At 36.4% G+C, this 26,236-nt stretch overlaps 1 protein-coding gene across 1 annotated transcript in view; it reads left to right on the top strand.

Moving 5' to 3' along the window:
• The first annotated feature begins 8,960 nt into the window (after nt 1-8,960).
• LOC150107442 (zinc finger C2HC domain-containing protein 1A-like) overlaps nt 8,961-26,236 on the top strand; it is a 137,466-nt gene continuing 120,190 nt past the window's right edge. The window contains exons 1-2 of the mRNA XM_090392098.1: nt 8,961-9,091; nt 19,665-19,760. Of these exons, the coding sequence (XP_090248224.1) occupies nt 19,748-19,760 (13 nt within the window). The 5' untranslated portion in view covers nt 8,961-9,091; nt 19,665-19,747. The remainder of the gene's footprint in view (nt 9,092-19,664; nt 19,761-26,236) is intronic.

The following is a 26,236-nucleotide window of genomic DNA, read 5'->3' as shown; positions in this document are numbered from 1 at the left end:
TCACCCCTCTTTCACCTATCGTCCAATTTCTGCAACCCACAAATCTTCAACCTATTCTCATAAGGTTGATTCCACAGACCTGCTATCATCTTGGTCACTCGTCTCTGGACCCTCTCCACTTCCTCCCCATCACGAAGAAACCCTGGTGCCCATAGCTGGGCCCAGAAGTCCAGATGGGGTCTTATCAAGGCTCGATACAGAGGTACAACAACTTGTTCGTCTCTGCATGTTAAAGTATTTTTCAGAAGCCAAGTGATCTGGTGAGCTGTTTTAGTTACTTTTGCAATGTGCCCTCTAAACTTCAACTCCCTATCCACCAACACTCTCAAATCCCTGGCCTCATCAATCTCCTGGAGTATGGTTCCACCAATGCGATATACTGCTGCTATTCTTTTCACCCCAAAGTGCATAACCTTACACTTTGCCACATTAAATTGACATCCATTTTTCCTAGCCCAGTCCTCCAAACTATTCAAATCATCCTGTAAAATTTTGACATCCTGTGCACTCACAATTGCTCTACCCAACTTTGCATCATCAGCAAACAAGTGAACACTTCCTCTCAGATCCTTTCCAATATCATTGATGAACAAATTGAAAAGCAGTGGTCCAAGAACAGAGCCCTGTGGCACTCCACTAGTCACAAGACGTCTTTTAGACTCCACTCCTGAATAAACCACTCTTTGATATCTCTCCTTCAACCACCCTCCTATCCATCTCACCAACCCTTATCTATACCCATCTGCTCCAGTTTACTGATTAGGATTCCATGTGGTATCCTATCAAAGTCCTTGGCAAGGTCCAGTAGTATCACTGTAAACCCATTACCCGTATCCAGTTCAGCCGTCACTGTGTTATAAAACGTGAGCAAGTTACTGAGGCATGATCTACCCTTCACAAAACCATGTTGTCCCCCATACAATATCCCATTTTCATCTATCCAATCCTGTATTCTTTTCTTGACTAATTTCTCTAAGACCTTGACAATGATTCCTGATATGCTAATCGGTCGGTAATTTACAACAGCAGTCTTGGAACCACCTTTATGCAGTGGAACTATTTTCCCCTCTTTCCACCCGCTCGGGACTAACCCAGACCCGAGACTCAAATTAAACAAAATGGTCAAGGGTACTGACAGTTCTTTAGCTGCTTCTCGTACAACACGAGCTGGTATACCATCCAATCCCACAGATGTATTGACATTGAGGTTATGCAATAGACTACTCACCTCCACTTCATTAACCACAATTCCCGTATAATCTACTGGTTTATTCGTTTCTGCAATGTCACCACCTGGATGATATACTTTTGCAAAGTGCTCACTCAGTAACTCAACTATCTCAACTGATTCAGTTACCTCCCTACCATCGGCATTCTTTAAAATCAATCTGCCATGTACATTTTTCCTTTTACTTGCTATATATCTAAAAAACTGTTTAGGATTCTCTTTAGCCTGCATGGCCAATGTTCTTTCGTAATCTTTTTTTGCTTTTCTTACCACACTCGTCACCCTTCTGGCCTGTGCTTTATACCGTTCATGTGCCTGCCGGTCACCCTTCTCCTTAAATTCCCTCCATAGTTGTTTCTTTTTTTGCAGCTCAAGCTTAATGGTGTTATTCATCCATTTAACCCCTGCTTGATTTATTATTCGGACTCTAGGTATACAGTCAGCCATTGCTTCATGCAAGCACTTCTTAACTACCTCCCATGCACTATCAACTTCTAGTCCTTGCAGTTGTACATGCCATGGCACTGAAACAATCAAACTCCTAAGCTTGTCATACTTTCCAGCCCGATAATTCCACATGTACCCTGTCTTAATTGAAAATTTTACACCTTTATCCACCTCCCAAGTTAAGACCCTATGATCACTCTCACCGATTGGTGGCAATGTGGTCATATTTGTTACAGCCAAATCCTCAGATGTAATTACTAGGTCAAGCACTCTCTGACCCCTAGTATTTTCCATTACATGCTGTCGCAGATAGTTATCCCTTAATAGCCGCATAAAATCCAGTTCCTTCCTCCCGTGTGTCCTCTCCTCACTCCAATCAATGCGACCATAGTTGAAATCTCCCATAATAATCACCCTCCTTCCTCCCATTTCTTCTATTTGCTTGTGCATACTGTCACCACCATCTTTTCCATCACCTGGTCTATAGCAGCACCCAATTGTATATTTAGTTCTGCTAGCCACAATCTCACACCAAATGGCCTCAAATGTGCTCTTTTCTCTATCCTGCCATTCAACTTCTATTCTCCTTGGCTGGAGCTCATCAGCTATCATCAACAATACTCTTCCCCCCATTTTATTCTCTCTGTCATTCCTGAACACACTATACCCATCACATTCAATCCCACTAGTTATATCATCTACAGTCAGCCATGTTTCACTAATACCTATAACCTGTGGTCTGGAAGTGCCAACCATGGCCAAAAACTCTTCCTTCTTGTTCCTAATACTCCTAGCATTAGTGTACATGAATTTAAGACCCCCATTTACAAGTAGAGATTAAATGGATGAATAACACCATAAATCTTGAGCTGCAAACAAAGAAACAACTGCGGAGGAAATTTAAAGAAAGAGGTGACCTGCAGGGACACGAACGGTATAAAGTGCAGTCCAGAAGGGTAACGAGTGTGGTAAAAAAAAAGCAAAAGCGGATTATGAAAGGAAACTAGCTATGCAAGCTAAAGAGAATCCCAAACAGTTCTTTCAATATGCTACAAGCAAGAAAAATCTGTACACGGCAAAATGATTTTAAGGAATGACAATGGTAAGGAGGTCACTGAATCAGTCGATATAGTGGAGTTACTGAGCGAGCACTTTGTAAAAGTATAATATCCAGGTGGCGACATTGAAAAAATGAAGGAACTTAGTTTATACGGGAATTGTGATGAATGAAGTGGAGGTGAATAGTCTATTACAGAACCTTAATGTGTTAATGTGAATACATCTGTGGGATTGGATGGTATACCGGCATAGGCCTTGCGTGAAGCGGCTAAAGAATTATCAGTGCCCTTGACCATGTTGTTTAATCTGAGTCTTGGGTCTGGTTTAGTCCCGAAGCTGTGGAAAGAGGAGAAAATAATTCCACTGCATTCGGAGGATCCAAGACTACGGTTGCAAATAACCGACCTATCAGCATATCAGGAGTCGTTGTCAAGGTCTTGGAGAAAGTAGTCAAGGGAAAAATACAGGACTGGATTGATGAAAATGAGATACTGTACAAGGGACAGCATGGCTTTGCGAAGGGTAGATCATGCCTCAGTAACTTGCTCAAGTTTTATAAGACAGTGACGGCTGAACTGGATTAGGGTAATGGGTTTACAGTGATACTGCTGGACCTGGCAAAGGCATTTGACAGGATATCACATGGAATTCTAATCCGTAAACTACAACATATGGGAATGGATATCGGTTGGCGAGATGGATAGGTGGGTGGTTGATAGAGATATATCAAAGAGTAGTTCATTCAGGAGTAGAGTCCAAAAGATGTGTGACTAGTGGAGTGCTGCAGGGTTCTGTTCTTGGACCACTGCTGTTTAATTTGTTCATTAACGATATAGGGAAGGATCTAAGAGAACAGTTCATTTGTTTACTGATGATGCAAAGTTGGGTAGGGCAATAGTGAATGCAGATGTCAAAATCTTGCAGGACGACTTCGATAGATTGGAGTTCTGGGCTAAGGAGAATGGATGTCAATTTAATGTGACAAAATGTAAGGTTATGCATTTTGGGGTGAAACGATTAGCAGCAGTATACCACATTGGTGGAACTGTACTCCAGGAGATTGATGAGTCCAGAGACTTGGGAGTGTTGGTGGATAGAGAGATGAAGTTTAGGGGGGCACATTGCAAAAGTAGCGAAATCAGATCATCAACTCACTTGGTTGTTGAAAAATACCTTGACGAGCAGAGACAAGTAAGTTATTGTACCCTCTGTACCGAGCCTTAATAAGACCTCATCTCGACTACTGTGCCCAGATTTGGTCACCTAGGTTCCTTCTTGATGGGAAGGAAGTAGAGAGGATCAAGAGGTGAGTGACCAAGATGATAGCAGGTCTATGGAATGAACCTTATGGGAACAGGTTGAAGATTTGTGGGTTGCCGAAATTGGTTAATAGTTGGAAAAGGGGAGATATGATTGAGACTTTCCAATTGCTGAAGGGTTTCTATAGGATTGATTCAGAGGATATTTTTGAGAACAGGACTGGTGATGGGAGGACTAGGGGACATCCATGGAAGCTGGGCAAGAGTGTGGTTAGTAAAGGTGTTAGAGCTGGATTTTTTACTTTTAGAGTGGTGAATGAGTGGAGAAAGCTGCCAGAGTCTGTTGTGGGTGCTATGCCGGTGAGTGAGTTCAAGGCAAGGTATAATAGATACGGTGAGAATGTCGTATAGTTATGTGGACATGATGTTTAGGGCCTCCCTCGATGCGTCTAAGGACTCCCTGGAGTCGCCCGTAATAATAATAATAATAATAATAATAATAATAATAATAATAATAATTTTTTTTTTTTTTTTTTTTTTTATTATGTCTCAGTATAAGTTACATACAATAATAATATTTACAGTATTTACAATAAGGATTATACAGAATTTTTTATTTTTTTTATTTTTTTTTATTTTATTTTTTTTGTCTCAGATGAATTGCATACATAGTTGCTGTAGTAATTATATGTATATAATATTTATAACGCATTACAAGTGTGTATAACAGATACTTGCAAGTTAGTAATTTTCTTCCTCGAAGCTTAGTAGAGCTTATCTGAGGAAGATAATAGATGACAGAGGGTGGTGGTTTCATGGTTGTGTTCCTATAGTGGTCACAAGCCAGGTGTTGATTTTACTGTTTGTTGGTACGTGCTTGAAAGACTTCGACTGCTATTACAGTTTAACTTTTTTTTTTTTTTTTTGTGAAAATAGGGTTGGATTTAGACATGTAGTGGTAGTCTTGTAGTGGTAGTTTTTTGAGAGGGGGGTTTGTCGTAGGTTTGTGTGTGAGTGTATGTGTGGTGGGGGAGAGAGAAACAGGAATTGTTCTAATTTTCGTTCTCGCTATAATATTTATATAGTGCCTGTTTCAGCTCTCTGTATGTTCCTAGGTTTCTGTTGTCGAACGGCAGTTTGTTTATCATGTCAGGTACGTAGAAGTTTCGGGTGGCTTTGCTGTATTGATTGTTGTACTTATATGTTATGTAGTTTGTTGACTGTGGTCTTGTTATTTGATATGTTGTTCTGATTACTCTATATGTTGGGCTGTAGTAGTGTTTTAACATGACTGTGTAGTGGCATAATTGTTTCACCTTAAATATTTTAATAATAATAATAATAACTACTACTCAGGAGGATATAGTTGAGGTGTTAAATTAGCAATTCATGAAAGTATTTCTTCCTCGCAAATGTAGCATCATACAAATCTTGAAGGCAGTAGGAACTGACATGAAGATAACATCCTGACTATGTGTGTATCACTAAGCGAAAAGGAACCACTGATGGTGGGTGAGCAGGAGGTATATGAGGAATGGGATAAACTTGTTGTTAGAGGCTGTAGAACATGATGGTATATCATCAAGTGTATTGGCAGGAATGTTCTAGGCAGTTAACAGCAGCTTTGATGAACTTTTCAGCATGAGCCTACGATTGGGCCAAATTCCAAAGAAGCGATATGAGAGCAAAATTGTTCTGCTTCATAAGGGAGGATAAGACTAGGGCTTCAAATTATAGGTCTGTGCTGTCTGGAGTTGTGACCAAAATGTTAGAAAGAATAGTGAGGAACAAGATTCAGAACTGCTTTGGCACCAGCAGTATTCTCTTTAATGGACAGCTTCGGTTTGCTATAGAAAGATCGTGTTTTAGCAATCTAGTTACTTATTATAACAAGGTGACAAAAGCATTTCACAAGGGGGAGATGATTGACAGTAGTATATAGATTTCCATTTGACTAGCTGGTAATCATGTAGGAATGGATGAGGTTGGTAGATAGTGTGGAGGAGGATTGGAGATTGGCTGTCTGATATGTATCAGAACACTGTGTAAAGGGAGTGATATTCCAGTGATATTAGTAGTATGCCCTGTGATCTGTTTTGGGGCAATTGCTGTTTAATTTGCGAATGATATTTGGAAAAGCTTGAATAGTGATATGCAGTTGTTTGCTGATGGTGGATGATGGAGAGATACATGAAATTTTGAGTACATTTTGATAAATTTGTGATGGTAGCACAGTGGATTATGCAATGATGCAGAGGATATTGACATGATTTCATTGTATGTGGCTTTGATCAGATCACATAAGGATTGCATAAACAGATTTGGTCATCTGGTTTTTAAATGGATAAAATGGATAGAGACATGTTGCAAAAGGTCCAGAAACGATTGATTTAGGAGATATCAATCATATCTGGAATGTTCAGAATAAAAACAGATTGAGGGAATGAAATTTGTGGTATCTAATGGATAGAAGGAAGAGGGGAAAAACACGATCGAGACATATAAGTTGGTAAGGGATTATTACCAGTTAATGTGTTTTTATTATTCTTGACACCTCCAAGGAGTCAGAAGACTCATCGCGGGAGGATATGTGGATCATATTTTTCATAGAATGAGTGGATACAGTGAGAGAGAACAAGAGGCTATTTCTGGAAGCTATATAAGCATGTATATGAATAAGAGGGAAGGAGGGGTGAATCATTGGAGTGCATAGCTTGAAAATGTTGCGAGGGCAGAGACAGTGAATACAGTTAAATTACAGTATGATAAGCTGTGTGTGTGGATGACAGTGGGACCTTCACGATGAATCTTTGATTCCATGGAGGAATAATAATAATAATAATAATAATAATAATAATAATAATAATAATAATAATAATAATAATAATAATAATAATAATTTCGTAATTGGAAAGGAATGTATGAAGAACTGCATTCAAATAATACAATCGCCAGTTGCAAGTTAAATTTATATTAGAGTTTGAATATAACAGATTTTGAGGGAAAACTATGCTCTTAGTTCCTGTTATTAAACAAAACAAGTCAGCTTATGGTATACACGAAAAAAAAAAAAAAAGGCGTATGTGTGTGTGTGTGGGGGGGGAGAGATTACCTGCCTACCTAAGAAAAAGAAGACACGCCATTGTCCGCGAACAGAAGAGAGGCATTATACGCACTGGAAGAAAGACTGCACATGCCACTAAATTATTATTATTATTATTATTATTATTATTATGTGACCCCTCCAGGGAGTCCAAAGACTCATCAAGGGAGAGTGTGCAGACAGCATCGAACAATTTTTCTCCTTCCAACTACTAACCGGGCTCAAACTTGACTTTTTTGCGTAAGCCATTAGTAGCAGAGGCTCTACCAATCGACCAACCTTTGCTGGCAAATGATATAAAAAACTTTCATTATATTATATTCAAGCAATGATCTTGATCAGACTAGAGAAAATGGGAAGCCACACACTGACAAACACTTATACATAAAACACATGATAGGGCAAGTTAGCAAAATTTTAGATAATACTGGACATGAAGATATGACTTTTATTCTTATTAATGGATCCTCGAAATCAAACAGATCGTGAAAAGAAAAAAAAGGCATCATGCACCGTTTATTCAGTGAGATAGACAAGCAGATTTGCAAAAATTCATAGAGGTGAACACAAATAGAAGTTGAATAAGAGAGAGTCAGGAAGATACTTCATAAAAATTACAAATGTGTATACAGAGAGAATGAGAGAGAAAGATTTCTTAGCAGTTACAAATGTTATCAATCATGATAACATTTGTAACCTTCCAACTATTAACAGGCCTCAAACTTGCTTAACGTTTTGCAAAATGCCACATATTGCATACATCAGTTACATGAAAAGCTGCAAAGAAACTGCGGAGATAATATATTCTAACAAGGGATATTAAATTTCAATTTAATACGGACTATATTGATCCAGAACTTTAACTTGAATGAAACGGTGAGAGACAACATGTTAAACTTATAGGGATGAGTCAAGTATGTGATATGGGAGTTATATATATATATTTTTTTTTTAAACCTGGTTTTACTCCATTTCCCAAGTAAGCAAACAGTCAAACAAGTCAAGTTTGCGCCTGCAAGTGTTGCAAGTCTAGATGACCCTGCACGTAGTGTAAGACCAAGGCAACTTATGGTAAAAGTAGAATAAGCTCTGATCACTAATCTTAATATTTACCCTTAACGCAAAGCACATCGCCTGGAGGAGATGTATGATGCTTTCTATTAAAGACAAGGGGGCCACTACCCAGACCGGTTTCGACCTTTATTGTTCTTTATTTCTACATTTATATCTCCTCCTGAGATTTTTATTTAATAAGGTTAAAACACCTTATGGTAACTTGTTTTGGTAAAATACTTATAAGCTCTGTATTACTAAAATCTTGGCATTTTTAGCTGGCTCCCACTGATGAGACCTCAATGAAGGTCGAAACTGGTCTGGGTAGTGGCCCCTTGCCTTTAATACAAACCATCATACATCTCCTCCAGGAGATGTGCTTTGCATTAAGGGTAAATATTAAGATTAGTGATCAGAGCTTATTCTACTTTTACCATGAGTTGCCTTGGTCTTGCACTACGAGCAGGGTCAGCTAGACTTGCAACATTGCAAGCGCAAACTTGACTTGTTTGTCTGTTTGCTTACTTGGGAAATGGAGTAAAACCAGGTTTAAAATAGCTTGGCATCTTTAACATTTATTATACCGAAGGTAAAATACTTTCTATATATACCGAATAATCCAGCGCATACATTTTTTTACCGCTGTCAAACACCAAAAACTTAACAAAAAGAAATGAAACAACTTTTAAAAAAATAGAGGTCTCTGATGGTGCTACCAATCTAGTGATGTTTGCTAACAATACACATGTTGTGAACGTCAGAAACTTGAATCAATGAATTTGGCATTCGTCTTTTCCGGTTGGTTGTTGTGATTCAGTGTATCTTAACATTAATGGTGCGAATGCAAATCCTCGTCCGATGTTACTTGATGCGTATCGCTCTTCTTAAACATCCAGCGGATAGATTTCTACTTGTTGAATGTCAGAAAACGTTGACGCAGAGGTAGGAATAAAATATTTTGAAGGGAATAACCCGATTTTCTTGTAAATTATAAAAGCTTATTATCTTTTTTAACGTACAATACCTGTCTTATTCCAACGCATTGAAAACCTATTAAGCATATCTTTTGAGCTAATTTTTAAACTACTTGTCTTTAAAAGTTACTTTAGCAGATTTTAGCTGCTCTTCGTTCATCAAAATCAGTTAGATAGCTATTTTTTACTAGTTGTGTTTGTTGAGCCACAGTGACTGACATCTTAAAACAGTGCATCGTGCCTCAGCTGTAGAACATCTCGGTTGGAAAAAGAAAAAAAAAAAAAACCGCTACAGGTGGTGCAGTCGTCCGCCCAAAACATGTTGTTCTTATTAGTGTTTTCTCATCTCATGAGTTATGAAGAAGTGAGCTGGAGATCAGATTTAAATCATAAAATAGTAATACAAGCGCAAGTTTTATTATTTTTTTCATTATTTTGAAAAGTTTATTGCTATTCCTTAATTTTTTAAGACAATACTTAAATTCCATATTTATGTGTCTATATTAAAAAAAAAAAAATTGGGCTCAAGCATATGAAAAATTTGTGGTATAGTCTGAAAATTGTTTTCTTGCACTTCATGTAAAATTAACAATTTAAATTAAAATTAGTCAAATTAAAAAGACTTAAAAAATAAAGCCATGGGGAAATTCAAAATTTAGTGCATTTCATTTTAAACTTATCTGTGAATCTTAATTCTCATGTTACTTTTTTTTACCTTATAAATTCATTTTATTTTTCTCAAATAGAAGAGTTGTGAAATGCATCATTGAGATAACCTCTGCTGGCATGTTATGTAAAATTTCATGATGATCAGTTTGAGTGTAAAAGTTATTTGTATGGGATTCTTGTACATACAGGGCCCATCTTTATGTAGACTCTTTTCTGTGAAGGTGAGTTACCACTTTCATATGGAGGTAGCAGGTGTTTTTCTTCCCAGAAACTTGGATTTTTCCATTCCACATTTGGTCAGAGAGCACATACAAATAACTATCAAAAATAACATTAATGAGCAGTAATTTGTAATTGGTGGCATAGTGTGTAGATAGAAAATCAAGTAGTGAGATGATGGTGGTGCAGTGTGGAGTGCCCTCCCACAATGAGTCCTTGGAGGTGTTATTTTAAAATAACATACCAGGTGATTGAAATTACATCATTGAGATAGGCAGGGCTGGTCCTAGAGTATTTGATGCCCTTAGGCAAAGAAAATTTTGGCGCACCCTATACATTGTCTCTCTCTATATATTTTGTCATACTCACACAAGCACACGTACACCTACACATGTGGATATTTATAAAAATAATAAAGAAAGAAATAAAGAAAGGCAAAAATAATAGGATCATCAGCAAGCACCAGGACAGCTTGACTTATTTCAGTTTTTTATTATTAATCAAGGTTTTACTGATTTTTTTCGAAGGTTGTAATTTTTCCCCGAACTATGTAGCAAAATCTGGTGCTCCGAAGCCTTGATGCCCCTAGGTGATTGCCTAGGTTCGTCTAATGATAAAACCGGCCCTGGAGATAGTCTCCAGTATGACATGCATACAAAGTTTCATAACTGCATTACTAGACTGTTCAGAATATAAACAGTTTGGTTATATTCTTAAATTTGAATTTCTCTGGTTTAGTTTAGCCAATATAATCATTTTTTTTTATTCCTTTTCTTCAGTAAGTAATGCAAATTCGATGGATTTATTTTTTGTATATGCACTAGAGATTCTTGAGAATATTTTTAAAAATTATGATGTCACATTTCTCTGTTTTGAATTAAATTGTTGCAAAAAAATATAAAAAGTGATAGAGAGTATAACCTGAGCATTTATTTTATTTTATTTTTTAATGATATCCATGATTGAAAAAATCTCATTCCTAACATTTTTGGTTTAGTGCATAAGTTCTGAAATTTTTATACCTTAATCAATATAACCTTCAGTGTGTGTAATGTTATCTTCAGGTATATGCGGTACAATATCTCAAAGCATCCCATATTAAGTGAGATTTCAAGTTGATGGGAAAGAAATGATGGTAGGCGAGGAAAATAACAACTAATGAAAGAAATAACACTTAAAGAAGTCTTACACAGGACACAATGCTATTTTGATAGGCTGGAAAAATATCCGATAACTAACTACACAGAAAGGAAAGAGATATATGATAGGAGAAACAGGAAATGATAAGAGTGGGAGAGGAAGAGAAAGAAATCAGTATTGTGATTTCTTTCTCTTCCTCTCCATGATTTGATGAGTGAGATTCCATGTGAATCCCACTCATGAAAAGTTGTTGAGTTGTATTATAGTACATTAGTAATGTGATGTGGGTGGATTAAGGGTTAAATATTTTGGAAATCCTTGCTCCAAAGACCAAATATGGATTCATATTGTATTCCCATGATTTCTCAATTATTTGTTCTAAGGTAAAATCTGACATTGGCACTCTTTAGCATACATTCATCTGTTTTCTCTTCAACAATATTTTTTAATTATTCTTAAAAGAAAAGAAAAAACCTTCCAGTTAAAGCCTTGTCCTTTTCCTCCTCCCTCTTTGTTTCAACCTTTTGAAAATTTCTCTGGTGTTAATTAACCATTTCTTAATATATATATATATATGTGTATGTTTCCATCAAATCACTCATCCTACTGGACTCTTTAGATTATATTACATCACTATTCTCATAGATATCTGTCTTTCTCCATAAAGTTCTGATATTATCTTTGCTATTTCGCTTTGTACTTTTTCTAAAATTTCCTCATCCCTTTGAAATCCAGGTGACCATATTTGCACAGATCTGTCTAGATGTTGTCTCATGTAGTTTATACAATGGAATATTATCTCTTCTGGTCAGTGCCCTCACCATTGCATTAATCCACTGGGTAGTCCACCTTTAAAATGTGTTTTTTGATCTTAAACTTCCTGTTGACCGTCTCTTTCAGTATAGTACCATCAATATGATAAACAATTTTCCATCTTTTGAATCTCAAAGTTGAACACTTTACATTAAGTCAAATTAAACTGGTATTCCCATTCATTTGTCTATCTTTCTGGCCTATTCAAAGTCTCCTGTTCAAGAGCCATATTCTGATATATATATATATATTTTTTTTTCTCCTCTCTTTCTTTCTCCCCATGAATTTTCCTGTCATCCATTCATAGAATGGATGACAGGAAAATGTAATAGTAATTTCCTCATTTATTGAGAGATAACTGTGTGTTATTAATCATTCTGCACAAGTTATGCATAGACACAGTTGAAAAATTATTTAATTAAGATAGATTTATGTACAAATCAATTTGCATATTGTGTTATTAAATCACTTAAGGAATTGAACAACATAGATATGAATATAAATTAAATTACACTTTAATAAATATTTCCGATATTTCAGCAACGTCACATTGCCATCTTCAAAAGGAACTTGCAAAAAAAGGCACGTGCACGTAGGCACTACAACACAGTAACTGAGAATGAAGAGATGAAGCTATTGTTCTAAAAGTCCTGATGGTGCCCTCTAGCGGGCTAAGTAAGTGTTCTTGGCCATTGGGCTGAAGGTCTGCTGATGCAAGCCTCCCAAATTTGGGGCAGTCACATACAACCAAAGTTGTTGAGGTTTGGAGAGTTTCTTAGGGCTGAGGTTGATTCCATAAATAGTCTTTCAAATTTGTATTTGCTACGGTGTATTACTGTAGCTTTCTTCCACCGTATTCTGTGGCGTGTATCCAGAACATGGTCTGCAAGACCTGAATGGCTGTACTTGTGATTGCATATTGTGATTATCATCATTGTAATACAGTTGGAAATTAAACAACAGTGAAGGTCTATGAAGGTATATACATGTGATAAAAACTTATAAGTAAACAGTATAATTCTTAATAATAATAACTCTGCATACCAAAAATCTAGCAAATTATAGAATTAAACAGTATAGTTCTTAATAAGTTTTTATTATATGCTTCACTTTTTTTTTCACACATGCTTCTTTTTTTTTTTTTCATGATATGCATGTAAACTTCAGTTGATCTTAATAGTATCAGTTTTTATCTGTTTGTTAAACCCTGACTCTCTTGTGACTGCATATAAGGAGAGATTTCATTCTCCATATACCTTCGTTATTGTTAATTTTTTAAATTTCTGTGTTACACTGATGATGATATGTGAATCAAAATATTCATAGTTAATCTATCTTAATTAAATAATTTTTGAATTGTATCTATGTGTAATTAACCTTAGTGCTGGACTATCGCTATTCAACTTTTGTTTACTATTCTTCCTTTGCCCTCCCTCTCTCTATTTTCAGCCTTGCGGATAGGAAAAGGAGTGATACTGATACTATTGATATGCAAGTTATATGATAGAAGATTTTTGTGTTATATTAATGCAGAAGCCATTTTCACAGGGTGGTGGGAGCGGATGAAACAAGAAGCCATTTCTAGAGTATTTTTTATTCTTTTTATATTTTTTTATGGCACAAAGACATCAAGGGATCATACTGCGCCAGGACACAGTACATATGGCAGTTGGTTAGTAGGACAATTACAAACATCCATACCCTGTGGAATTCGAACCTGCGACCTCTTGGCTAGAGAGCGGATACGCTAACCACTCAGCCAACCAGGCTGGCTTTCTGGAGGTTGTATATTTAGAGTGAGTATGAGCAGCATAGTAAGGAGCAGGTTTTTTTGCATGGAGAGTGGAGCTGGACCTGAAGCCAGTAAAAAAAAAAGTAAAATAATAAATAAATAAAAAGCTCTATTATGTCTCAAACTAACTTGAACAACAAATTACATGATAACGACTATTATATAGTAATTAACTTTAATGAAATGAAAGTACAGATATTTCATACTGAAAATAATAGTACATCATCATCAGTACGTAGAAACAAGCAAATCAGAGAAATGGAAATACAAGTGCATACAGCAGTTGATGGTTTACCAGTTAAAAACTGTTGCCATGTGCTGGAAATTAATATTAATAAATAATATTATTAAAAACTATTTCTGATGGTTACATAAAATAAGAATTTTCCAAACTTTTGTGTGTGGTGGGGGGGGGGGGGAGGAACAATCATTCTGATTCAGATTTGGCCAATGTAAAAGGACTTCACAACTTTCATTGAAAAGGTGTTTATATTTAAACCTGCTTCTATGGAGAAGATGAGCTTCATCCCAACGAATATTGTGTTTAATGTCAATACTATGTTGTGCCAAACTGACTTTGAGGTTTCATATATATTCAATATAATATTAATGTTTATTTATTATGTTATGTTTTCCACAGAATGGCCTGTCTGCCCAAAGTATGTCAGATTACATTCACAAGGTATCTGGTAAATGCCAGCTAATGATAGAGGTGGCAGTTTTTCTTTTTGTAGATGGCAACAGATGAGAAATTTTGTTGATAGGAAAATATGTGGGAATAAGGTGATAGGTCTTCAAAATTCTATCAATTGGTTCAGAGATACCAGAAATATAAGGGATTGAAACCTGCAGTCTGTTGAAGTATCCTGAGTTGTTGGAACATAGTCGATTATCTCCTTGATTTGATTAGGGTTGTAACCATTAAATTCCATTAAAGTTTTGATAGAAGTTCGTGTTGTAAGCTTGAGGGAGAGGAGCACACATTATGTGCTCTATTAATTAAAGACCTGATAACACCAATTTTTTGAGAGGTGTGGTGAGCAGACTTTTGATGAATGTATATCTCAGTAAAGGTAGGTTTTTGATAAACACTGGTTGATAAATTACTGGAGGCTGTGCACTTAAGAAGTGTGGTAAGAATGGTAAGCTGCCATTCTCCCTCAAGCTTACAACAAGAACTTCTCACTATCAAAACTTTAATGGAATTTAATGGTTACATCAAATCCAGCAGATAATTGACTCTTATATTCCAACACCCCAGAATTCAACAGACCACAGGTTCCAGTCCCTTATATTTCCGGTATCTCTGAATCAGTTGGTAGAATTTTGAACAAGTATCACCTTATTTCCCACATATTTTCCTATCAGCAAAATCTTTCATCTGTTGCCATCTACAAATGACAAACTGTTACCTCTATCATTAGCTGGCATTTACCATATACCTTGTGAATGTAATCTGACATACTTTGGGCAGACAGGCCGTTCTGTGGAAAAAAGAATTAATAAACAGCCGGCAAAGGTTGGTTGATTGGTAGAGCCTCTGTTACTAATGGCTCAGTTAAGTAAGTTTGAGCGTGGTTAATAGCTGGAAGGGGACTAATCGTTCGATGGTGTTGGCACACTCTCTCTCTCTCGATGAGTCTTTGGACTCCCTGGAGGTGTCAAATAATAATAATAATAACATGAAACCTCAAAAGTCTGGTCTGGCATAACATAGTATGGACACTAAACACAGCATCTGGTGGGATGAAACTCGTCTTCTCCATAGAAGCAGATTTAAAATATGAATGCCTTTCAAAGAAAGTTGCAAAGCCCTTTTACATCTGCCAAATCTGAATTGGAACGATGTTTCTCTCTTTCTGAAAAGTTTGGAAGATTCTTATTTTATGTAACTATCAAAAATAGTTTTTAATAATATTATTTATTGATATTAATTTCTAGCACATGGCAACAGTTTTTAACTGGTAAACCATCGACTGCTGTATGCACTTTGTATTCCCATTTCTTTGATTTGCTTGTTTCTACATACTGATGATGTACTGTTATTTTCAGTACGAAATATCTGTACTTTCATTTCATCAAAGTTAATTACTGTGGTAATTATGTAATTTATTTATAGTCATGCATCAGGTACCTTTTAATGATCAAACTAACTTGATCAATCATAATCATGAGGGTAGCACATAAGCTTTGACTCTTCATGGTGTAGTTTTCATTTTGCTGTTCCTTTTGTTTACTGTGTTTTTTATATAAACCAGTGAGTGGTTTTCAAATAATACACATTTTCTTTTCTTTTTTTCAGAAATGTCTGGTGAGTGCATTCCCCCCCCCCTCTCCTCAAGCCAGTGTACCATCATTTATTTTCAGCTCTAAAATTCATTAAATCAGATTTGAGGGTACCACTGAAAGAGAACTTGCTCGAGGCAATCTTTTTCTTAAGAACAAACTGCTATGCATAATTAAAATTTTGAAAAAAGTGTTTTGAAATTGAAACTGAAAATTGTTCAGTTTTTAAGGGAATTAGTTAATTTACAAGCTGTTAACAGGTTGGTAATGTGCAACATATAGCCTCTCTGAACCAAATGTCATCCCCATTTCCACATGGTGCAACCTGGATTAATCAAACGAGGCCCTGATGTATTGGCAGCATCGCCATAACATTTGGATTGGAGGAAATGCCTTTCCTAGTGCTGATCTAGAGGCCAAGGTGGCAACTATATCACCAGACTTACTTCATTTATTTTGGCTGGTAACCAACTTGAGATAAATCATATTGTTCAAAAGTCTCCAAAGAAATTTCATCAGACAGTCCTTTTGGATAAAAATCCAGGATCAGATGGTGGTTTCCAAAAATGGATAAATGGAAAAATCACAGTTGCTACCTAGAATGTTTTGAGTATAATACACAAAGAACCAGATGTAGAACTAAAGAAGGCAAAAGTTGATTTAGCAATAATCAACTTTTGCTGGCCTGGCTGGCCGAGTGGTTAGCGTATCCGCTCTCCAGCCAAAAGGCTGCGGGTTTGAATCCCACCGTGAGCATGGATGTTTGTGAAAAATACTAGTAGTGATGGTCGGTGGTAGATGGCATTGGTGTAGATGATGAATGTAGTTGAGTGGTGGTGACAGAGAGTTATGGAGTAGGTGCCCTCCCTCAATGAGTCCTTGGACTCCCTGGAAGTACTATGTAATAATAATAATCATTGAAACAAAAAACAGATTAAGAGGAACAAAAAACATTATATACAGATACATTCCAGAGTTGGAACAGAAGAGAGAACTAGATCAGGATTAGTGATATGGGTATAAAAAGATTGCAATCAAAATATACAAAGGTGATGAATAAATTAATTTTATTCATCACAATAAAAACAAAAGTAGGTCACCTGACAATTATACGAGCATGTTCCCCAGTAGATGGTGAAGATCAAGAAAGTGGAGACTTATAAGTCATTGCTGGATATATTAGATAAATAAATAAACCCAAATGATTTTATACTAATAGCAGGTAACATAAATGCAAGAATCAATAATGAATCAGTATCATCTGATGGGTAATTTCAGAGAAAATTGCATCTTACGATAACTTAAGAATAATTAACAGTTATTTTAGACATAAAGATGCTCATAAAATTACCTGGTCAGCTAGAGATCAAAATTCAATAATTACTACTTGATAGCCAATAAATAATAACCTGGAAAAATTGATAAATTATATAAGAGTTTACAGAGGTTATAATATTGATTCAGATCATCATTTGGTAATTGGAAATAAAACAATACCACCAAAAAAAAAAAAAAAAAAAAAAAAAAAGTTAAAGTAAAGAAAATCAAATGACAATGAATATAAAATAAATCTATTACTGCAAACACCAATGCCATCTACTGCTCACCACCACCACTAGTATTTTTGTCTGTAAAAATTCATTTGTTCTGAAGGTCGATTGCCTTACTCTTTGCAGATGATCAAGTGATATTTGGAACAACTGAGGACACCCTACAAAATGCTGTAATATACAAACTGAGTTTAATAATAAAACAATATAATACTTCAATAACTTGTCTCTCAAAAAAACCCTGTGGCATTCGAAGGAAAAATGCCCATCCACACTAAAATAGTAGCCATTATATAATCAAACAAGTCAACAGTTTTAATTATTTGGGCTATAAATTAAGTTACAATGAAGATTTAGACATTTATAACAAAATTAACAAATAATTATTATTATTATTATATAACACCTCCAGAGAGTCCAGTACTCATCGAGAGAGGGTACCTACTTCTCAGCTCAACCACTCCACCAACCACAACTACCTTCATCTACACCAATGCCATCTACTGCTGACCACCACCACTAGTATTTTCACAGACAATCACAAATATCCATGCCTAGGTGAGATTCAAACCCGCAGCCTTTTGGCTGGAGAGCAGATATGCTAACCACTCGGCCAACCAGGCTGGCATTCTCCAAAGTAAATGGAATAATAAACTAAACATTAAGGCTCGCAATAGTTACCAAACAAAAGCAGACTGAGAGTATATAATATGTTATCAAAACCAACATTATTATATAACAGTGAAGCATGGACAATAAGAGAAAGAAATAAGAAAGGAATTATTGCAGCAGAAGTGAAATATATGAGAACAGCAGGTTATACAAGATCAGATAAAAAGAGAAATGAAGACATACCAAAAGAACTAATCAATAATGGAAACCATAGAAAAATACCGAACCAAATGACATCGAGAATGAATGGCATATGATAGAAACCTAGGAAGTCTGCTTTGATCTTTCATCAGGTTGCCTCTGTAGAAACAGAAGCAGACTGATGAAATGCTGGGCTGAGACTGAAACAGGCACCTGTCCTAAACTAGTGAAAGTAGGAATAAGAATTAATTTAGCTTATAATGCAAACATCATTTTATTATTATTATATGACACCTCCAAGGAGTCCAAAGACTCATCGAGGAAGGGCACCCACTTTACAACTCTCCATCTCTCAATCCACCAACTACAACCACAACTATCATTATCTGCACCAACGGCATCTACTGCCCACTACCACCACTAGTATTTTCACAGACAATCACAAACATCCATGCCCATGGTGGGATTTGAACCGCAGCCTTTTGGCTGGAGAGCAGATACACTAACCACTTGGCCAACCAGGTCAGCATTTTAACAGTGTTTTCACTTGTCAGTTTGGTATGATCATTGCTCATCTCACCATTTCAAAAAAACTAAATTAGGATTTTGATAAATTAAAGCCAGAGATGGAGCTGTAAAATTTTCTTCCAGCTCCACAGCTTTGGTAGCAGCTGAGGAGAGTGTGTTGCCTGTGAGTTGTTGTAGATTGGAATTATGGCTCAAGGAACTAATCTTATGGAGCAGGTATGTTGTGTCTTATTTGCTTATTTTCTAGCTCTTTAGTAGGTTTTTGTGGGATGAAAACCCTGAGTTTTGAAAAGGAAAAGTCTTTCTGTTTCCATATGAGACTGGCTAATTCATATGCTCTGAAAAGCCTTGATGAAGGTTCTTATAGACAATTTTTATCCAGATCTTTCTGGCCAAAGAGCTATGTCATTACCAACTGAGGTATGGAGGCTCAGTTGTGATGAGTGTGGAGACAGTAAACTAGCTTAATATGCAGTTTGATAGAGAGGACTTTCCAAGATGACTCTTTTGACCCGATAGATGGCTTTTGAGAAATTCTAATCTGGATAGTAGAATTTTGCAAATTCTTTTTGTAAGAAGGATGAGAAGTTAGGATTATAAGTCTCTGTACTAATATACCTCATATTATATAAAAGTAAAATTTTGAACTTAAATCTAGTGATAGTTTTGAAAAGTATTTATGAAGGAAGATGATTTTCTGAATAAACATCAATGTTTTATTTCCTTTCCAGATAATGAAACTTGTCTTTCAAAGTATACTACTAAACTTGCAAGATGCCATCATCTACAAATGTAATATTTATTGTTATTTAAAATGAGCAATTCTGGTAAGCACTTGAATTTGCTACATATTACTAATTTTACTCAAAAAGATTCTGGGAGATTTGATTATCTCAAGTTAAGATTTGTCTTAAATCCATATCTCTAAAATCAAAAAATATTATTTGTCACCAGGTGGATGAGTTCCTTAAGGAAGGAAGGGGAAAAAAAAAAGTGCCATTTAAAATTAGTGTTATTTTTCTATCTGACATTGAGTTAGTGAATCACCTCAAGTGTTCCAGAAGAATTTTACTATTCTTTCAACTTGTTTCATATGCAGTAGTGAACTTTGGTATTCCATCATATCTGTTAGTGGTTCTGTAATGTTTCATCTTATCTTTTTCTCTTGCATATGATGGCATGCATTGGAAATCTAGAATTTTTTTTCAGAGGGATAGCGGATTAAAAAAAAAAAAAAAATCGGTCATTTTTGTTTCAGAAAAATTTTAAGTGAAAAAAATATGTAGACTTAAAGTTATGCATTGAACAGTTCTTTGTGGGGAGAATTCTTCTTTCCTTGTCCATTTGCTGTAATACATTTTGTATTTCAGATTCTAAGTATCTGATATATAATAGTTCAATCACAAATTTGAGTGTGTGTGTGTGTGTAAACATATACATATATATATCAAAGGTTAAAAAAAATAACCAGTTGACATTTTTCTTGAAAAACTGAAAGTTGTACACAGTCTAGCCATAAATACTGTTACAGCTTAAACACTGCATAAACTTTTAATCTATCAGTAAATCATTTACAGCTTTCAAAACATACAAATCAGATGTATAACATGCATATAGCAGCCCACAAGGTTCAAAATGTCCCCCATTTGCCTTTACACATGCCTGAAGTCTGTGATGCCACATATCGATGGTTGCATGCATGCTGTCCAAATGAAATGATGCCACTGCTCGCTCCAAATCCACCTTCAGGCTGGGATGCTGGGGGGGGGGTTGTTTCTTGCGGGCTATTCTCTTAAGCTCCAACCACAATTTGAAGTCCAACAAATTCAGATTGGTGGGGGGGCCTGATGGCCAGTGCCTCTGATTGGCCATCAGGAAGCCCTGATGGCCAATCAGAGGGTGATATGTGGTTGGGCACGTTTGCCTCCCACCACTGTTGTATGGTACTCGCTTGTGTGCAAGGGCTGAGTCCTTTTGGAAGGTCCACTGCCTACTGTGAAACAAGGTGTTGTTCAGAAGTCATACCGCAGGTTCCAACACAGTGTCTTGATACACCTTGGTGGAGTTTCCCATTCTCACAGAAATGCAACTTGGATACCACCCCCCACACCAAACTATCACTGATGCGGAGATGATGATCTCTCTGAATTCTGGATGCTACAGCATACGCTGTGCAACTATCTGGGGGGCATATACTCAATTGTTTTGACAGATAAACGACTCTTCAATGAAATTCTTCTCATCTGTGAAGGAGATATCTCTGCATCTGTTGTTCACTTACTGCCAGAGCAGTGCCTTTTGATCTTATCATCCTCTGCCCCATCTCACCTTGGGTGAGATGGGGCAGAGGGTTATAGTATGCATTACAGTTAGTATGCGTAACATTGTTCTCTGTGAAACATTCATCTCTCACATCACTTTCTGCTTTCTCACAGGATTACGGTACAGCCATGCCTTCACATCCCTTACAAGCTGTTGCATCCTAATGCAGTATGGTCGACCTCTTCTTTAGTGGTCAGATACATCTTCTGTATTGTTATAATGATTAATAGTCCAGTGCACAAGCATCCTACTGATCCCAAGTGTTTTGGTGTGTTGAAAATAACATTTGGCTGCATTCCAACCTTGTGGAGTGCTATTATAGTTGCACAGTTCTCATAATCTCCCAACTACGTTAACCCATACAGCTAGACAAGTCTTTCTCTCTCTCTCTCTACTGATGCAAATGTTGGTTGTGCATAGCACTACTAATGGAAGTGGGCTGGCACAATTCTTTGGGGCAGCACAGGGGTGTGCAGAAATTGTGACAGTATTTATGGCAAGACTAGGTAGTTAATGGGAAGAACTTCTTGGAGAAGCCTGTTCTATAGAAAAGAGGTAGGTGAAATAAAAGAGAAAGATGAGAAGCAAGTTTTATACATTTGGACAGTTAGACTCTATAAAGAGATGTCAGGCAGCAGCTACCCCTTCTTTAACATGTTTACTGGAAAGCAGAGGAATAATAGATTTCTGTTCAGTGAGAAGGTGTCTGTGAACATACCTGTAGAAAAATAATACTGCTGAAACAGACTGTAAGTTAGCAGTTGAAATTAATCATTGGGAGAGAGATAATTTATCAGTCAAGAATTTTAGGGAATTTTTAGTACATCACACCAAACATGTGAACAGTATTCCAAAGATGGAGATTGTGGATTTGTAGAGAGTTAATAACTGAACTTTGGTAAAAAAAAATAGCATCTTGAAGGGAAAAAAAGAATGCTGAGATTTTTTTAGAGGCTGAAGAAGCTATCAATGTGATATGTTTTATACTAGAAAAGAGTAGAGATAAATGTCATTTGAGGATGAGAGATATGATCCTGTCTGGTGATTTGTATATTATTGAAGGTAAAAAAAAAATTAACTGAGATCTTTCAGCAATTAGTATTTCATTACATGTTAACATGTAATGTTTTATCACCAGAGGTGGTGATAAAAGCACTGGAAATATTGGTTCAAAAAGAGAATTCAGGAATGGATGGATAAGAATATGATATTCTGAGGAGCAGCATGACTTTGTGAAGGTTACGTCATCCCGCACTACCTTTTTATAATAGTGGCAGCTCAGTTGGATAAAGGGAATGGTTACACTGATACTGCTGGATTTTGCAAAGGCATTTGACAGGATACCACATGGAACTCTGTTATGCAAACTGCAACAAATGAGGATGAATAGTGATATGGATGGTTACATACTAAAAAGTATTATATGGAGGAGCAGAATCCAGGAAAAGACAAGTGATTAGTGGTGTGCACAGGGCTCTGTACTTTGACCACTGTTATTCAAATTGTACATAAATGATATAGGAAATAAATTGAAGGGAGATATTCATTTGTTTGCTGATGATGCAAAGTTTGGGGTAGAGTAATAATTAATCAAATTGATGTAGAGAGCTTGCAGGAAGATTTATGTGGGATGACAGTATGGGCAAAACATAATGGATGTCAATTTAATGTGGAAAAGCATAAAGTTATACATTTTGGGATAAAAAGATTACAATTGAGGGAATTGTACTCCAGGAAATTGAAGAAGTCAGAGATCTGGGGGGGGGGGGCTAGTATTGGTAGTAGCAGTAGCTAGAGAGCTGAAGTTTAAAGGACACATTGCTAACATGCCCAGGGCAGCTCACAGGATTACTTGGTTATTGAACAATATCCTAACAATCAGAGATAATGGAGTTATCATTCCTCTTTATGAAGCCTTGATATAATCCAGATGTTCTCATCTGGGTTTCTTGTGGATGAGGAAAGTGGGTGGTGGAGTGAATCCAGAGGTCAGTGACCAAGATGGTGAGTGGTCTGTGAAATGTTCCCTATGAGGATAGATTGAGGGGTTTATGGATTGCAAAAGTTGGTTGATCGATGAAAGGGGGGGGGATATAATAGAAACATTTAAGTTACTTAAAGGATTTTATAGGATTGATGCAAGGGAAATGTTTCAGCTCTTGTTCTGTCCCCAGGACTGAATAAGGGGTCATTTTTGGAAGTTGGGTAAGAGTGTGCTTAGCAAGGGTGTGAGGACTAGATTTTTCATTTGGAGAGTAGTAAATGAATCGAATGGTTGCCTGAGTCAGTTGTGAGTGCTTTGTCTATTAATAGTTTCAAGGAGCGGTATAACAGATATTGTGTTGATAGTTTGGGTCTACCATGATTCGTCTTGGGACTCCATGGAGTGCCCATGCAATAATTATAAGTATTGTTTGAAAAAAAAAAAAAAAAAAAAAGGCACTACATAGATCCTGGCTTAAATCACAGAAACTGTTCCTAGAAGTGGCTCATGTGCTATAAAACCCTTTGAACTGTAACAGAAATGATGGTGTAATTCTGCACAAATTTTAGCACACTGTCTTTCATTAATAACCACAAAACATCACTATAAAGAGTGCCACTATTACCCATGAATGTGACTGTCCTTGTTCTAGAAGCCATTATAATTCTAGTCTCCATTAAGTGTGTATCTTAAAAATGCCTTTGAAGCATAAGATGTTTGTGGCACAGCTTATTGAATGAGTAGGAAGAATGGATGTTCTATCACCAGCAAAAATGTGAATAGGATTGCTGAAAAAATGAGAGAAAGTCACTCATGTATTGCGAAAAGATGATAGAACATAGTCTTGAGGCATGCATTTCTGCAGTGGTGGAGAATCTCGAAGAAAGAAAACCATCTACTATGACATGCAGTGAATTGATACCCAATTACACAGTAGGCCTTGATGCCAGGCACTGTCAGATGCTCTGGAAATGTCACCAGCAGTAATACATATTTCTCCAAAGCTATCAATTCATATGTCCAGAGGTAGGTGATACAGACTGAGAATCTGTCATGAATCTGGAGTGAAGAGATCCATAGTAGTAGTGGTCACTGATTAACTGGGTAGTAAAGAAGTTGAATGTTGATTACCCTTTTTATTATTTTGGAGAAGACTGAGTAAGGGCAGTGGGTTGGTAGTTTTTTCCAGCAGATTTTTATTCTTTTTTGGAGGCTGGGTATGGCAACTTCCACATATTGGGATATATATAATATATATTATTATTATTATTATTATTATTATTTGACACCTCCAGGGAGTCCAAAGACTCATCGAGGGAGAGTGTACCAACAGCATCGAACGATTGGCCCCCCCCCTTCCAACTACTAACCGCGCTCAAACTTACTTAACTGAGCAATTAGTAGCAGAGGCTCTACCAATCGACCAACCTATATAATAATAAATAATAATATTTGTGTATTATTATTTATTATATAATAAATAATAATACACAGATATTATTATATAATAAATAATAATAATACATTAAACCTTCATGGAGTCAGGACTCATCATAGGAGAACCCCACTCTTATGCACAAAGCTCATATTGAACGATAACTTAAATTCATTCACCTTCTCCACTCACAATGTTCTCCGATAATCTATTCCAATCCCTTATGACTCTGTGCAAAGAACATGCTGCTCACCCCTTCCTTATTATAGCTTTTAGGACTGGTCTTTTCTTCTACTGTTATGAAAAATCTCCTATCTAACTTGTAACAACCCCTTACCAGTTTGTTTCAGCCATATCCTTCCCCTCTCCTTCTTTTACATAACTTTCTTTAGCAAATCCATGCTGACTGTCATCACAGAGAAAGCTTATTATAAACCCAGTTTTGAATCATAGCCCTCACCAAGAACCAAGCCCCAGCATCTTAACCACAACTCCAAGCACACACAGAATGGCCTAATTCAGAGCTTGTCTTATCACCCTCTGTATGATGTGGAACAATTTTACTCTTTCCACTCTTGTGGGATTTGCCTTGTTAAACAGTTATGCCAATGGTGCTGTTAACTCCCTGGAACATTCCCTTAAGAGACACAGTGATATGTCATCGAGTCACCCTTCTGCCTTATTAACAGAAGGTTTACTTATCAGGTTTATTTATTTCTTTATATACCTCCTGCTTGCTCACCATCAGTCTCTCCTTTTTCATACCCCCCCCACTACATTCAAGCTGCTTTTGATGTCACACTTATAAGGATTAAATATCTTGATGAATTGCTCATTGAATAGCTCAACTATATCCTGTGCAGATGTTACCAATTTAATATTTTCATCCAATAACATCATCCTTCCATAATCATTTGTTTACTTGTCACATATTAAAAGAACTTTCTTAGGATTTTACTTGGTCTCATTGGCTAATTTCTGCTCATGTTACACTTTTGCTGCTTTTACCGAGTCACTTTTCTGGCCTGCTCTTTGTATTCCTCATACAACTGATTATTAACCCTTCATCTTGTGCTGCCTCCATGCCTTCTTTCTATATTATATACTTAATCTTTCATTCATCCATTTTATAATTATCTTATTTCACCTTTTTAGCATTTGGAACACATTCACACATTGCTGCTGTTAAATAACTCTTGATCAGTATCTTGGCAGCATTTATCTCCTTCCCCACCTAACTCTTTATTTTATGCTATAACTCCAAACTGTCTCCTGAGCTTTTCATAATCATCAGCCTTGTAATGGCTAGTCACCTCATTGTTACTCTTGCCAACTAGAGGAATATTCAGTACCATATTCACAGTCACATCCTCTCATATAATCTGATATTTAAAACTCAGTTCTCATGTGCATTTCATTACAGATTATCTAAGGCAGTTGTCCCTCAAAAATTCAAATTCATTTTTCTGGAGCATAACTTTTGAGTACAATTAGGAAGATATTCTCTGATATCATCAGATTTAAGACTAGATCTTGTATGTGCTTTTCATTACCAGTTACCT

The sequence above is a fragment of the Typopeltis vanoorti genome, chromosome 4 (genome assembly GCF_054136105.1).
Source record: "Typopeltis vanoorti isolate ZY-2024b chromosome 4, IOZ_Tvanoo_1.0, whole genome shotgun sequence".
Taxonomy (NCBI): domain Eukaryota; kingdom Metazoa; phylum Arthropoda; class Arachnida; order Uropygi; family Thelyphonidae; genus Typopeltis; species Typopeltis vanoorti.
This window is presented reverse-complemented; position numbering and strand designations above follow the sequence as displayed.